The sequence below is a fragment of the Delphinus delphis genome, chromosome 4 (assembly GCF_949987515.2).
Source record: "Delphinus delphis chromosome 4, mDelDel1.2, whole genome shotgun sequence".
Lineage (NCBI taxonomy): Eukaryota > Metazoa > Chordata > Mammalia > Artiodactyla > Delphinidae > Delphinus > Delphinus delphis.
In genome coordinates this window covers 89,546,044-89,562,654 of record NC_082686.1, presented here as the reverse complement: position 1 = coordinate 89,562,654, position 16,611 = coordinate 89,546,044, and the positions used below count along the sequence as shown (strand labels likewise).

At 36.2% G+C, this 16,611-nt stretch overlaps 1 protein-coding gene across 4 annotated transcripts in view; it reads right to left on the bottom strand.

Annotated features, from left to right (window-relative positions):
* TBL1XR1 (TBL1X/Y related 1) overlaps positions 1-16,611 on the bottom strand; it is a 188,412-nt gene that overhangs the window by 34,773 nt on the left and 137,028 nt on the right. For all 4 annotated transcript variants that reach the window (XM_060011112.1, XM_060011110.1, XM_060011113.1 and 1 more), the window contains one exon: positions 7,940-8,042. In XM_060011112.1, the coding sequence (XP_059867095.1) occupies positions 7,940-7,997 (58 nt within the window). In that variant the 5' untranslated portion in view covers positions 7,998-8,042. The remainder of the gene's footprint in view (positions 1-7,939; positions 8,043-16,611) is intronic.

Sequence of the window (16,611 nt, the reverse complement as noted above, 5' to 3'; positions counted from 1 at the left end):
ACATCAGGAAATCTATGCATCTAGGAAAAACATACAACTTAAATCTCCCTTGAGAAACTAAAACCTGAACCAGGGTTATGCCAAAATATATTTATTTGCACTTATCTGTAAATATATATGCAGGTAATACTTTTTCAGGGACAACTTTTGATCTACATGGTAAAAGGCAAAAAGGATCAACTTAAATCTGTGAAATGCTGAAGTCTAGCCTGCTTGCCTAATACAGCATCCCTTGTTTCCAGCGGTAGAAGCAAATGATATAAATAATACTCTGTATAAAGATATTGTAATCAAATATTCTACACATTCACTAGCGTGATTAAGATTTGGAAGGTAGAAAAGGAATTCCAGAGAGGAGTAAGGCTGAAAACCACAAAGTTCAGTATACAGTAATTCAGTTACATTCAGTGATAAAGACCAGCAGTGGTAGGGGGTCTATGTGGAGTTACCCTTGAGACCATGCACTGTTCCCATGTAAGAGATGAGGTCACAAGACAACCATTTTCTACATATTGCTTGTTTCAGGAGTGCTTTCCCTTGGCATGACAGGGATTATATTCTCAAAGGGAAGTCAAGTCCTCTAGAGCCTGTCTCCTTTGCAAATTGAGAATACAGGACCATGAAACGGGGCCTTGAACACGGTTATGGTGTAGGGTGTCTGAACAAGGGGGTGTTGGGGAAATGTAAAGCTTAACTACTATCACAGCACAGTGCCCTGGTCTGGAAGCAAAATCTGATTTATCCAAGGTCCTTTTTAAGCTTCTGGTCAGAAAAGCCCAGAAAGTTATATCCCTGCTTCCATCACCATAACACTCCCTTGCCCCCAAATCTGTTTCCAATTCTGTCCTACAGACCCAGAGCTTTGTTTACTATAAAAAATTCCCTACTTAAATGCTTAAAGGTTTTAGAAAAGGTAAAAAGAAGTAGAGGAAAAAATGCTATAGGGGACCTTGTATGTTGAAGAGTTAGACCTAGCACTTAAAAAAAAGGGAAGAAGAAGAAAAAAAAATTACAATACCAAAACTCAAATACAACTGTTAAAAGTTTTTATTTCCAGGCTTCCCTGGTGGTGCAGTGGTTGGGAGTCCGCCCGCCGATTCAGGGGACACGGGTTCATGCCCCGGTCCGGGAAGATCCCACATGCCGCGGAGCGCCTGGGCCCGTGACCCGTGGCCGCTAAGCCTGCGCGTCCGGAGCCTGTGCTCCACAATGGGAGAGGCCGCAATAGTGAGAGGCCCGCGTACCGCAAAAAAAAAAAAAAAAAAAAAAAAAGGTTTTATTTCCTTCTTTCCAGCACAGTACACTGGCTATACAGTTTTGTGCCCTTAAAGTATATATATAACTATGAACATTTGATATGAATTATATTTTCTGAAATAATTTTATTATCATAATATTCAGCCAATAAATGTACTTAGCTAGTAAATTATTCATCCTATGGCTGGTCATTTGGACTTTCCCAATATTCACTATTTAAAAAGACTCTTACCTCAAATATCTATGTGTATAGGCTTTTGATATATATATATATATATATACATGTTTTTCTCCTTAGGATGGAGTCCCTCAAAAGTAGAAGGGGACATCAACATTTTAAAGGAAGTTCATGATTGCCAAATTGCTTTTCCAAAAAATTGTACAAATTTATAATGCCATCAGCAATTTATATGTTTCCTTATACCCTTGCTACGCTGGCTATTCCTAAAAAAAACAAAAAGATTACTATCAAGATTGAACAAGTTCTCTGTTTGGCAACTATTAAAGGACCTTTGTCTTTTAACAAGTATGTCAGTAGGAATGTGTAATAGGAATTTCCTTTATCAGCAAAAAAATAGTCAGCTTACAAAAAAGAGGAGAAAAACTGATTTGGAAGTATAAAAGTATACTAATTACCAGCATTTATGACAACTGCTTGCTGTTTGTTGCTAAGGAGTCATGTGTAAAACAACTCCGTGTGTCAAATCAATGTTACTGCATATTTTATTTTATTATAAAGCAAAACTATATACCTACTTACAGTCTTGTAACTGACCATCTACTCATAAAAACTGAAAGAAAGACTCACGGTGGATATACCAGATGCTGAGCTCCCCTCACTCCCATGCTTCCCGGCTAGAGGCACATTACTGATAGCCAGTTTAGCCTAACTCCATCCCGCTGCTGTAAAAATCTGTTTATAAATGGCACCAGCAGGGCATATGTAGGAAGGAATGTTTATCTAGCCCAGTTCTGAGTCAAGAGAAACCACACTGTCATTTTATTGCTGATATTTTACTGCCCGTTGTCCGGGTTAATACAAAGTCACTAAATGAAAAAGACAAATGAATGGGCTCTTTGGTGTTGTAAGTCAGAACCTTAACGTTATATATAAACATTCAGATTAGTTTGTGCCCACTATGATCATGTTTAGATTTCCAAATTAAGTGTGTGTTTGATGTGTGATCTTAAAAGCAAATATAACATTTTAAGTAAGCATCCTGTCAGAAGAAGTGGTGTGGTACATGGCCTATTTCCTAGGAGACACAATATCCCTTTGAAACGATTAGGAAACAGTGGAGAGAAGTGGGGTGCAGTAGAGACAAGACGATCTTTCATGAAGCAAATGCTTTAAGCCTACATACATCATCACCTTCTTATAAAAGGAGACTACATGGCAAGATGAATCTTAGTTCTAAAAACATGAGGATTTTTAAAAATAACAGTACTCAGAATCACAATCTAGAAAATTACTCAGTAACAAGCACATGTTGTTTTTGCATTTTCCAGTTAGTTTTCAATCATAAGATGCAACCGTTTCATAGCATTCAACATTCAAGTTCACCATAAATATGTTACTGAGTTCCTAAACATGTAACAGATGACAGTTAAATCTAGAATCCAGAATTCTCCCCTAAACCAAATACATAATTTAAGCAAAATAAAATTTCATCTTAAACAAAGCAACAAGAAAGACGGGTGCCACAAAGTTCACAAATAATTGCCAGGAACAATTTCTTTAGGAAAAAAAAAAAAAAACCTGTGAATAACTACAGGAGAGTCAAGTGATACAAAGGGGGAGCAGATGGGGGGAAGGAAAATTTAACAGATGCAAACCAGCTTAGCTCTTCTAAAATTAACACTGCATCAGGTTCTGTTATATACAACTAACTATAGTATGTACCACTTAGTACTTATTCTGCATATGGTTGCTAGATAGGAGTTGTTAGGGCAATCAAATTATTAATGGCCTTGGGTGAATGCTAATCAAAGGGAGCATACTGAATCAAATCCATCATTACTTACAGTACTACATGTCTAATACACTCAATTTCCAAGTCATCTCAAAAGAAAAAAAGAATAACAAATTTTATTCCCCAGGAAATGTGTTAAATATGAAAAGTCTAGTTCATAATAGTGCAAAATGATGATGACCGAAGTAATATGTTTAGGGTGAACTTTCTAGAGATAAAAATAAGAAAGACAAAAGTTCCAACACAGTAAAACCATCCTACAATAAATAAACTTTCCTCTTAATTAATTTTAATGAATAGAGAAGGATGGTTTATTTCAAACAAGTTTATAAAACATTTGAGGCTATCACACTATAGTCCCTTTCCAACACGTAACAAATTTTATGAATGAGAAAATGGGGAGCTCTGAGAAGTTATGTATCTGGGGGCGGGGGGGTACTTTTAACAGGTTATATTTTCTAGTGCTGATAATATTCATAATAGAAGATTTAGCACACAGTATAAAGTTTTTAAGATTAAAACAATTTAAGTGATTTTATTTCCTCTGGAGATGGATACCACAGTCCAGTCAACATTAAACACTGCAGAGAATATAAGAAGCTCTTACTGAAAACATTATTTCTAAATCACACATTTATCAAAAAAGAACAAGACTTTCATAAGGTGTTTTTAGACTTTCTGAGAACTTTTCAGGTAATGAGACAAGCAGGAAGGAAATTTTACTTTCCTTTGTGGCAGGTCTTTACAAACCAGCCCTTTGAATGTCTTGGCACAGACATTTTCTTTGCTGTAAATACTTCTTTTCTTCCTATCTCCTAATCCGATTCAGTACTCTTTTAGAGGGAAGGTAGCAATATTAAGATTCTTTCTTCTGCATTGTTTTAAATCTTTCAAGTGAAATAACTAGGGCCTGAAAGTAACTGACATTTTTTCTTAGCTATTTAACAACTAATTCTCCGTAAGAGTATGAAATTCTTGTAAGTTACGGTGATAAATAAATACTGAATCCCCAAAACAACCCAGAGAAGGAATTACTGGACTAGGTGATTCCAAAAACTACAATCCACTACGAAAGTGGCCATTTTAATGTATAATTAGAGATCAGAATCACAAGTGGCAAGTGTTAAGATGGGTTAGATTCCGAGCTCTATCTGAAACCTGTCCTGAGTTGACGGATGTTTCTTAAACTCTTTCCTATCTCTTATCTCTGGAATTAATTTCAAATGAATGTCTCACGGTATCCTTTATGTCATAAACATGCCTCATCATTCTTGCTAATCCTTGCCTACAAATAAAAATACACCACTTTAGGGGCAGCTCCCTCTTTAGGAGATATTCTCACACTCCAAACCTCAGTATGTACATTTCAGGCTTTCTACTTTAGCTCAAATACTTACTAAATATAATTTTTCTTTCAAGATATTGTGGACATGCAACACTTTCTTGTCAAGTTCTAACTGTCCTACAACTAACACAGACCAGTGGCTTTCAAACTTATTAGTGCCTAAGAACCACCTGGAGCATGTCAACCCACCAGCAGAGCAAAGTCAAAATGTCATCAATGTTACCAGGTCCCCTTCCCTCTCCCTGGAACACACCCTCTATCTCGGACCTTCTTACTGCGTCCATCCTTTCTGTGGCGGGGCCAGAAAAGGAAACTGGAAGTACCACTATGCTGACTTCTCATTCCGTTCCCCAGCAGTCTTCAAAACACAAGCTCGTCTGAAAAGTACCTCCTTCCTTTTCAAATGAGCACCAGATTCACCACATTACGCAATATAAGATAATGTGTAATTTAATAAGGCAAAATGGGAAATTTACTCAATTATTCCTATCAGAACCTATACGAAGGCTGCGTACTGCCCACATTTACAGCAATTATGTTTTTAAAAATCATAAATCGGACATTATTTGGCATGAAAGAATACACTTATGAGCTATTCACACCTAAAATTAGTCCGCAATAGCTGAGTTAAGGAATTTGGGACCTATCAATTTGAGTGGGCTTTTTTCCTCAGTAGGTTATCATTTTGGTTGTTGCAGTTTCAGAGTCTTTCTGAAGCAGAGATATGAGGGGGTAGGGGGGGTGTCATTTCTCCCTCTGTGTGGAGAAAACAAAAAAATTAAAGACTTTTAAGAAACAACTGCCAGAGCAAATCTGATGGAAACCACTGCCTAACACAGAGTTCTGAGTGTTGAGAATAACAAACATGTGCTTTTCCAATGTGTGTGCTATACATTCAAGCTTATAAAGCAAATTTATGTTGTGACCTTTCCTGAGCAAATGACATTTGAACGAGAAAACTCTGTATTAATAGTTCATGCAGGAGAAAACAGTTTCAACATAATCAAAGATTTCAAGATCTAGAATTAGATTTAGGGAAAAATGGCACTATCTTCGATTTTGAGTTTTTAAAGTGAGTTTGTAAATAATTAGCAACCATGTACTATTATCAAGTTGTTTTATATTTTAATTTTCTGGAAGACAATTTTATTTTACAATGTAAACCCATAATAAAGTCACTTCTGTATTTAAAAAAAAATGTCATCAGTGTAGCCTGATTTTCCCCTATAAAACATAATGTAAACAGGAAGTTACCAATTTTATAAAGGGACTGGTGTTCACATTTTTAGAGATGTGGCTTAACATCATACTTCATCACCAGTACGACTGCAAAGTATAAAGTTTTCTAAAGAATACACAAAGCACAACTAGGAACACAGTTAACAATTACACAGACTTAATACGATAAATATCAGTCTACCATACAAAGTTTTTTGTGAAAAAATATTATTCTTGCTTTACGTTTACTGCAATATAAAATACCTTAAAGCATGAAATTTAGAAGCATTTCCTCTGAGAACATAAGCAACTTTAAGACTTTTCATAATATGTAATCACTGGACACTCTTTCAGAAATTAATCCAGAGTATTCTTTTACTGTCCCTTTCACTTGCTGTATTTTCTTATGGCGACATAAAACATCAACCTGTGGGTTTCTGTTTGGAAATAAGATTTGAGCGTTCATTCATCTCTCTAACTTCACCTTCCCCTACTTCACCTCAGCGTAGGCTGAACCACAGGATGCTGCTGAGCATTACAACTGCTTCTCATCTCCAGAAACAGTAGTTTCATATGGTTGAACCTAAATAGCTGCCTTTGCAACATATCTACAAGCCATTACAATATACTTCCCATGTACTAATGTTTCACACTGTTTTTTGCTTTAGTGTCTAAGGCCTCAAAGCTCTAGCTTAACTGGTGGTCAGATTCAAAGGCAGGAAAACCAGAGTCCATTTTGACTTAACAAATTCTTTCCAAATGGTCCAAAGTACTATATAACAATATCTAAACATGAGCATACATGTTACGTATGTAACAGTCATTAAATCACTACCATTTCCACTTTATTAATCATTATATCTTATGCAAGATATTCTATGGATGTCCTCCTTGGATATGCCTTCAATACCAGTATACCAATTGAAAATAAAACAAAGCAAAACAAGATCTATTAATTTCAAAGCTTCATAACAAGTTATTCTGCATTCTTGGTTACTTTACTTTCTTCTCCCTTTTTCCCTCCCTACCATTGTTGGACATAATTTTCTCAGCTGTTCCAAGCCAGAGAGGAGAAGTGATGGTGCTTGGGAATAGAAAATCCCATGCCCAAGAGAAAAGCTCAGAACTGGAGTGCAGCTGGGAACATCTCAACAAGCAGAATCTAAGATCTAAGGCCTTGTTTACATTCCCTGCCTAAGAAAGAACAACTAACTAAGCCCTATAAGAAAAATAACTAGAGTTTCAAACCAAAATTGAAGGCTCAACATTCTACTCTATTCCTTCCATCCCCTCTCAAAAGTGACTACCAAAAATATCTTTTTATACCAAACCGTACCTTACTAAACATCTCAATAACTTTAAACTATAATTTCTAAAATTCAACCTCTCCAGCATTTTTTCAACCACCAAATGATTCAATCTCATGTTAACAACCTAACTTACCACTGCAGTCCATCTTCTCCACCATCCTATGTCCCATCCAACCCAAGTTTTTCCCTCTTCTACTTTTACATTTTTTTCCCCTAATCCATCCCACATCTTCCCTCATAGTTTTCCCTCTGTTTTATGACAACACCTCTTAATCTATCTAGAAAACTGGGAGATCACTGACTTAATACTGATTACAAATGACTTTCAATGATTTATATTTACTAATCACCCCCCAATGAAACACATTAGTAAAATTCAGGTCAAAGACACATTTAATCAATTGGGATGACACTTATGAAAGCATTACGAAAAAATATGGCTAATTTACCTTTTGACATGCTAACTGCAATCAGGACCAGTAACATTAAGCTGAGGATTCTGAATATACATTATCAAATTGATGGTATCTGAGAATTTGTATGTTCCTACCAACCGTGTGCAATAATCTCACTTCATTACAAATTACAAAAATGGTCTTTGAACAGTGAAAGCCAAACCACTTGTTACAAATGTTTGCCTGAGATGATTCCAACATATTTGAAAGAGTCAGAGAGTTAAACCATGCAGTAACACATAGCTTTAAAATGGCAGTCCAGACATTAAGGAAACATACAAAGTTCAACAGTTTGGACTGGTACAAATTTCAAATGCATAAAAAGTTATTTTGAGAATATTAAAATAATTTGAGGCCTATTTACTTTATGAAAGTACTCACCTGACTCTTGCAAGTATCTATATACCAAGAAGTTGACCTCATCACTGCTTATACTCATCTTTATTCCCACTTAAACCATGAGGTCACAACACAGGATATAACCCTAAAAATAAAACAAAGTTAATTAAGTATTTTCTCAATAAAATATTTTAAACAAAATGTAAACAATGTTGTAAAAACCGTATGATTTTATTAAATAGTGTAAAATGAAGGTTAGATATTGCCTATTAATAAACCCTAACAAATATAGTTACTTCCAATAATTAGTAATAGATTATACAACCAAAACACGGCTGGGTCTCTTTTTCTGCAACATATTGGCAAAAATGATTCAAAATTTACAAAAGGGCCTTTGGCATCATATTTTAATGATTATATCAAATAGCATAAAAAGTCATTCCTTTTTTCTCCTTAACTGTAAAAAAAACAGTATATTTTAAGAATCAGAATATTATTTAGGAAAAGACTGATTTTAGACTACTGGAAGAGGGATGAGCCATCCATGCTGGTTTTGTCTACGTAATTCAGTAGAACATGAAGTCTCTAACTTCTCAACATCTAAGCTGCAATGTTCAAGTTTCAAAAAGCTCTAGGAATGCATAAGGCAGAGAGGTTAGAGTACAGTTCTGAAAACTCAAATGATATTCTCAGAAGGAGGGAAAGAAGGAAACTGAGACATAACTTAAATATGTCCTAATTATATTTATCCGTTCTCATATCACAGAAGGGATTTAAAGAAAAGGTCAGCAAACTTTTCCTGTACAGAGCCCAACAGTAAATACGTTAGGCTTTGGCAGTCATACAGTCACTGTTACAACTACTCAATCTGCAGTTGTAGTGCAAAACCAGAAACCATGTTCCAATAAAACTTCATTTAGCAACACTAAAATATGAATTTCATGTGACACTGTTGTGTCATAAAATATTTTTCTTTTGATTTCTTTTTCAGCACTTATTTAAAAACCTTTTTTAGTTTGTGGTCCTTATAAAAGGTTAGTGGGCCAGACTTGGCCCACAGACTATAGCTTCTTGGTCCCTTGTTTAAAAAAAGGATATACTGACATCTATTCAGTGTAAAAGGGTAACTAATCATTGGCCTATGCTGATTGTTCTGCCGCATCATGAATCTCTTACGATGCAGGGTTAAGAGTATATTTAAAAATCACAAATTAATAAGCACTTGAGCAGGCTACTATGTGACAGGAACTGCTACTGCTGTAAATTATGGAAAACCTGGTGACTAAACACTCATCGAGCTTATCTCAGAAAAAAAGAAAGACAAACAAGGAGGTAATAACAATTCCCCCTTGGAAATACACAGAGGAAGCCCTAACCAATCTTAGTAGTCTGGAAATACATCTCCAGTACTAGAGTACAGTTCTGAAAACTCAAATGATATTCTCAGAAGGAGGGAAAGAAGGAAACTGAAACATAACTTAAATATGTCCTAATTATATTTATCCGTTCTCATGTCACAGAAGGGATTTAAAGAAAAGGTCAGCAAACTTTTCCTGTTCAGAGCCCAACAGCAGACCTGAAGGATAGATGGGAGGAGAATGAGAACATGAATATTTGGGGAGGAAGGCAAGGAACAGAAGCAATCCAGTGAGCAGCAACAGTCGGTGGAAGGGCTGGGGGAAGAAAAAGAAAGAAAACATGAAGCAAGGCTTGAGAGGGGCCTTGAAACCATCACTTAAGAGAAAAGTAATGCCCTAAAAGGTTTTAAGCAGGGAGGGGGAATGACCACATTTACATTTTAAAAAGATCATCCAGAATTCTAATACGAAGAACAGACTAGAAGGAAAGGTAGCCAAGTTAGGAGGGTGCTGGAGTAACCTAAAAACCTGGACTGTGGCATTAGAGCTGAAGAGAAATACTAGGATTCCAAAGATATTTAGGAAGCAGACTCAAGGGTGATTGACTGGACACAGAGTTCAGGAAAAGGGAAGAATCTTTTAGGACATCTGGATGAGTAGTACTTCATTTACTGAGATGAGAAACCATGGAGGAAAAGTAATGACCACCTTCATGTGAAGAAAAATGCACCTCACCCCCGCCCCGATTTAACTCAAATACTATAATTAGTCACCTGAATGTGATACACATATGCATCACACTTAACAGAATGATAAAGGTAAATACTCCTATAATTGTGGCTCAAGACTCCTTGTCTAGATGTCCCTGTGGCACAGCAGATGATCTGTGCTCTGGAGGACATCTTGCTCAATTCTATCCTGACCCACAGTAATGTGTAATAATGTGCTCGGCACACGTAGTAGGTACTCAATAGTCAATTTTGAAAGCCTGTTGACTGAATGATTTAAAAAATAAAACCACACCACCCATTTTATCATTATAAGAAATTAAATCACAACTTGACCAATCATAGGTATCTGTTTGTCAGGGGAACAATGAGTCACTGCTTGATGAAGAGGATTTCCCAAAATGAGATTGGTTAAGTGGAATTCTAGTAAAAGACTGGTAAAGAAAACAGAGTAAGTATTCTTTTTCTCTAATATATCATTCAGTCCAATATTCAAATAATGAATAATGGCACTGAAGTACCTATGTAAAAATTTTCAACAAGGCCTGGTTCCAGTAAGCAAAGGTCACCAAAATGTCCCAACTTAAAGCAGTGATCATGGGTGCTTCTGCATCACCTAATATATTCCAGGGCAAAGAAAAACACAAGTCAAAATGATATAGATTATTATCTATAAAAATTCCCATAATAAATACATATTATTGGTGGTATATTTTTTAAAGTCGACAAGAAACACTAAACAAGAAGAACAGGAAAGTTCTTATCTGTTCAAATTGCTATGAATGGGTTTATTACATTGATCATGGTACCAGATTAGTTTCTGTAACCAAAAGTTACAGAACCAAATTTTTTTTTAAAGGGAAAAGGGTAAATTGTTCAAATTTCAAAAGGGTTATTCTAGCTCTAGTCCTACTTCAGCTAGCTCTTATATTCCTGGAGAGAAAGAACATTATTGTTTTCCCTTATACCAAGTATATCCCTAGGATGGACAAAAGCACTGTGCTAAGAGCTAGGAATAGATAGACGAAATTAAGTTGTCCCAAGCCTTGCAGAATTGACAGTTTTTCAGTGAAGAGAAACATACAAATGTGTCCTTGAAAAGAGAAAAAAAAAAAAACCCCAGCAAAGTCAATGCAATCCTGCATTAAAAGTTTCAGTCACAGTAGCAATAAAATTACATAGACTCTGTAAAGACCTGAGTTTATCCACTTTCAAAGACATTTAATTCTAGAATATGCTTTCCTATGAAACTGGTCTGTTTAAATTCTAACATCAAAAGGTCACCTGAAAAGAACAGGAAATTAGACAACATTTCAGAAACTAACACAACCCTGTAAAGCAATTATACTCCACTGAACAAACAAACAAACATTAAGACATTCCCTGCTTGAAAACTCCAGTATTCACTTTCAAAACACCTTAAAAAACCTGTATGCCAGAGAGCAAAATTAAAGAAAATGCCACCACTTTCATTAATGGACTCACCATAGCTTTGCAGAACTGGTCCATTTTGATTTGTTTATACATCTATAATATGATGTAGTCTTCATCTGCCCCAGGTGAAGACCAGATACTCATACCAGCTATCACCGATTTTCAGGGTGCACATAAAAACCTTACCACTGTACTTCCTCCATCGTGGTATCTTTCAGAACAACTACCCTTAAACAAGGTCACAAAACAACAGTGAGACACTCATCCAATCTTTACCCTATACCAAAGAGGTCCAGCCCTCAATGTCACGCCTGGTAGAGGTTACTATGTGTAAAATAAGTCCTGCCCTCAAGGAGCTGATGGACTCTTAAACAAGATATCCAAAATAAACCAAAACGTCCTAAAATCACAAAGCATTTTATTTGTATATTCTGCTGGATCATACCTATTCATCCTTAAATAGTAAATGACTGAGTTCTAAAAAAAAAAAAAATTAAATACCTTTGTACTTTCCTAAGTCTCAGAAACAGCTTGTAAAATCATAAAAGCTTTTATTCAAAACTTCCATCAGTTACAGGCAATCAATTACTTAATTCAAGACCCACAGCTATATTAAAGTAGCCAGAAGTAAAACCAAAAATTACAATCTTAACCAATATTTAGCCAAGTGTTTATATTTAAAAGCACACTTAATATTTTAAATGTTTAGTATGAAATATTTTACTTCAAGACTTTATAGACAACAATCTAGCAAATATTACAAAAACAGGACTGCTGATGCAATTCAGCTACGATTCCTTCAACTGAACATGTACGGCATTTTCAGCACCACAAAACTGAGTTCAGCATTCACAAACTGGATAATAACTGCTCCAAGTATTAACCATCTCCTCGTTTGTTCTTCTACACATCTAGCACATTTCTACCTTTGGCCTCAAATAGGACAGACACTATATTCTTTTCTGATACCATTTCTGGAGCATACCAGAGCCCAACTATTATCCTAAATCACATTATTTTAAATTTACAAGATTGAAAAAACAGTAAAACTTATGGACAGAGAGAAAAAAAACCAATAAAGATATTCTTAAATCTCCTGCTTACAACACACTATTTAGAGGTCTGAAAACCTTTGCATTATCCAAAATCAAATGCACGATCAAAATTTCTTTATCTTACAAAAATAATTTAGTCCAAAATGTACAGTGGTGGCATAGTATCCCATAACAGACACATTAGTTTCACTTTTGCTTTGTTCAACATTTAGATAATTCTAAATTTTCACTATTCTAAGTCTCCTATAAGACTATTTATGCTTAAAGTTGTTTTTTCTTCCATTTCTTTTTGGTAGGTGTACATTTATGAATAGTCCTCTAGATCAGGAAAAGTCCCTACAAGTAAATTACCGGACAAAGGGAATAGCTAAATAGCTATTGTGATTCTTAATGAATACCAACAAATTAGATCCACTCAAAAGACAACCAATTCAGGACCCCTCAAGCTGAAACATTAGGAAAATGTTCAACTTAACCAATAATAAACAACAACAGCAACAACAAAAACATGTTGGCCATAACATTAGCAAACAGTTAAAAATAATACTCAATATTATCAAAATTGGTGACAAAAGAGAAACTGTATCTTTAAATACAGTATCTACAACTACTGGCCATAGCTGTCTTAATAGTTGAAAAAAAGAGCAACAATATTAAAAGCTGCTAAAAGAACTCTGATGTTAAAATAACAGTTGTTTTAATATTGACAAATAATTATCAAACAATGTAACCCTGGACATGTTGGGATACCCTTCCAAATAAACATTAATGACCCACAGGGGCCCAAGGTGATTGATATGTTGGGAGTCCATCTAGCAGAAAGAATGACTCAGGCTTCTCTGGAACTCAGCAGCTGAGACATGGGGTGACCATAATTCGCAAGATGAAGAAAACTGTGGCTTGCCTCTTGTAGCATTCACTGACACTATCTGCGAAAGACAGTACTACTTTACTACTACTGCCTTCCATTTGGAGACCTATTCCATTCTCAGCCCTGTGGTTTAAATGGGATGGACCTCCTGGTCCAAAGGAAGGCATTTATTTGCTTAAGCCAACCAGCAAATCATATCTTTGGTTTAGGGCTGACATTCCTCCTCCACAGACTCACACCATACCCCACGTGTCCCAACTCAATCACTCCCAGTAAGTGAAACATTAGAAGACGTGTGCTGGTTTCTATGAAAGTCAACCTCCTCCTTTCACAGGAGTGGGCAGGCAACAAGGGCACTCTGTGAAGCCTGGGATGAATGTGCATCACTGAGGTTAGAACAGAGCTATCAGAGAGAAAGAGAAGGAGGGCAGAGCAGAGACAAGAGAAACTGTGTCCTTGATGACATTGAATATCTATTGTGCAACTGGATCAAATACTATCTGAAGTTAATTTACCACAGTATTTTGAAGAAGTCAAAAATGAATTTTACTGTATAATCCAGTGAAGATTTGTCAGTTGCAACCTAAAGAGAGCAGACAACCCAAGAAATGTTTTAAAACAAGAAAGTGACTAAAGTCAGTGACAGACTATATTTGGAGAGATAAGGAGTGGAGAGGGGGGGTGGGAATCCAAAAATTCCCAGTTGCTTCCAGACTAGAAAGTGAAAAGACGTACTATAGAAACGGACTGCCTAGAGAGCACAGGCCTCTGGGGAGTCACACTTTATATGTGTTATACTAGAGGTAAAACAGGACATCCCAGCAGAAATGCTCCAGAGTATAATATTACAATTCACTGCTCATGGAAAGCGGTACCTCCGGTTCCGTTCCCTTCACACAGGAAGGTCAAACTTCCAGTTACTTGTATTACTTTGGGGTGACAAACCAACCCAAACAAATGCTGACTAGACACATTTGTGAGGATGGGGCAATGACAAGTGAAAAGTAAACACTACAATGGTGATGAATTAACAAAGCCTATGGGGGGAAAATGCACTAAAGTACTACTTTTCTGACAGATTTATTTTATTCACTCGTTTAAAACTGGATGAGCACTTCCAATGTGTAAGGCACTATGACAGATGCTACAGACATGGCTACCCAATGCCAGGACCAGATCTTGCTGGGAAGATAGAGAACAATTAACTCCAACTTAGATAAGAAAAAATACAGAAAATTATGAAAGCATACACCCTGAGGCTGGGGGTGCAGACAGGTGAAGGATGTAAAATGTGGGTGGCTTACAGGTTTCTGTAATAGGCACAGTGTTGGAAGAACTAATTTTCCTTTTAATTCAAAATGTCTGCAGCACACCAAGTTGCCTTTGCTCCCATCTGTGTGTACACTGCTTCTCATTAATTTGATAAGGAAAATGAAACAGGAGACTATTTGCATTTATTGAGTAGCTGCTACATGCTATGTATGGGGCTAGGTCACACACACATTATATAATTTCCTCTCCAGTGTTATATTCCTCATTTTAACGCAATAGCACCGACACATGAGAATTACACGTCTATATACAGATCTGGGCATTCAGAAATGTTACTCAAATACTATACTGACTCTCCTCAGAGAAGAAAAAAAAAAGTATGGAATGTATAATGTAAAAGAATGTAATAACTATAAAAAGAATCAAAATTCTTAGCACTAGGAGGTCCTAGGAAGTTGCTAATTCCAAGCCATGACATATGTTGCCAAGGATATATGTACGGCACAGGTTATCACTACACAGCTTACATGGACCTTGATATGACTGGCAGTCCTAAATGGTCAGCCACCACTACAGTCACAAACAAACTGCTTATAATACCCTGCTAAATAACAGCTTCTAAACTCACAAAGAATCATGTATCAAAATTTGTTGTATATAAACTCTCAATCTGCCTGTGAAGTAAAGTAACAGTTCATCCACTGCCGTGCTATCTCCATGGGTCATCATAGGAAATTGTCAAATTGTCTTGTTAAAACCATGACACACTGCAAAAATACCAAACTAGGACAACTAACAACAACAACAAAACAAAGTGTATGGAAGGGAAATGAAATAGAGTGAGGAAAGAAATTAAATCAATTTATCCATTAGCTAAGTTACTGGTGGTTATTACCATCTCACGGCTGAACTGTACCCCTCTAGAATTCATACGTTGAAGGCCAACCTCCAGTATCTTAGAATATGACTTTATTTGGAGATGGGGTCTTTTAAGAGGTGATTATGTTAAAATGAAGCCATTAGGGTAAACTTTTAATAATGTGAATATAACTCAACGTGACTGTTGTCCTTTTAAGAGGAGGAAGAGACACGAGGAATGCATGTGCACCGAGGAAAGGCCCTGTGAGGAGGCAAGGAGAAGGCGGCCGCCTGCAAGTCAAGGAGAGGCTTCAGGAGACACCAAACCTGCCGGCACCTTGATCTTGGATGCCCAGCTTCCAGAACTGCGAGGAAATAAAATTCTATTGTTTTATAAGCCACCCAGTCTGGGGTACTGTGTTATGGTAGCCCTAGTAAACTGATACATACCTATCATCACAAATTCTGTAAAACTCTGATCATTCACTGGAGAACTTTAAAATTACCAATGTTAAGTTCACGATTGCTAGGCTCTGCCTTTCTGAAAATTTGCCTCTGTCTTTAGGAACCTATCCTGTCCTGTAATTGTCAAAGATGACGACATTAACAGGATGCATTAACACTTCATAATCCTCTTCCCCACAGTACCCGCTTGTCTCCTCCACCCACTCCCCATGCAACACTCTCATGAACAGCACAAAAAAACTGCATTATGCTTAATTCCCCACTACCTTAAAAACAGTAATTAAAATCCTACTAATGTTAGGTAATAACACTTTTGTGTACAAAAAATATGGTACAATGAAGGAAGGTGTATTCTGAGACTTAGTTCTGAAGTCTTTCACAATATAGTTTAAAATGTGTATAAGGTACATTCTGAACTTTTGCAATGTTAAATTAAGGTTTCACAAAATTGTATTAGACTAAATGAAATCATGTTTACAAAACTTACTTCTGTAAATCATAAAATGCAACAAATCAGGATTTAGAAACACATAATCTCAAGAAAAAAACATTAAGCTCTAACTGAAATATGTATTTCAGCGTATTTTAATACTAACCAAATTTAAAACAAAATATAAAACCCAGTACAATAAAACCAAATCATTTGACTGATTTCTTAAAGCATTAATGACAA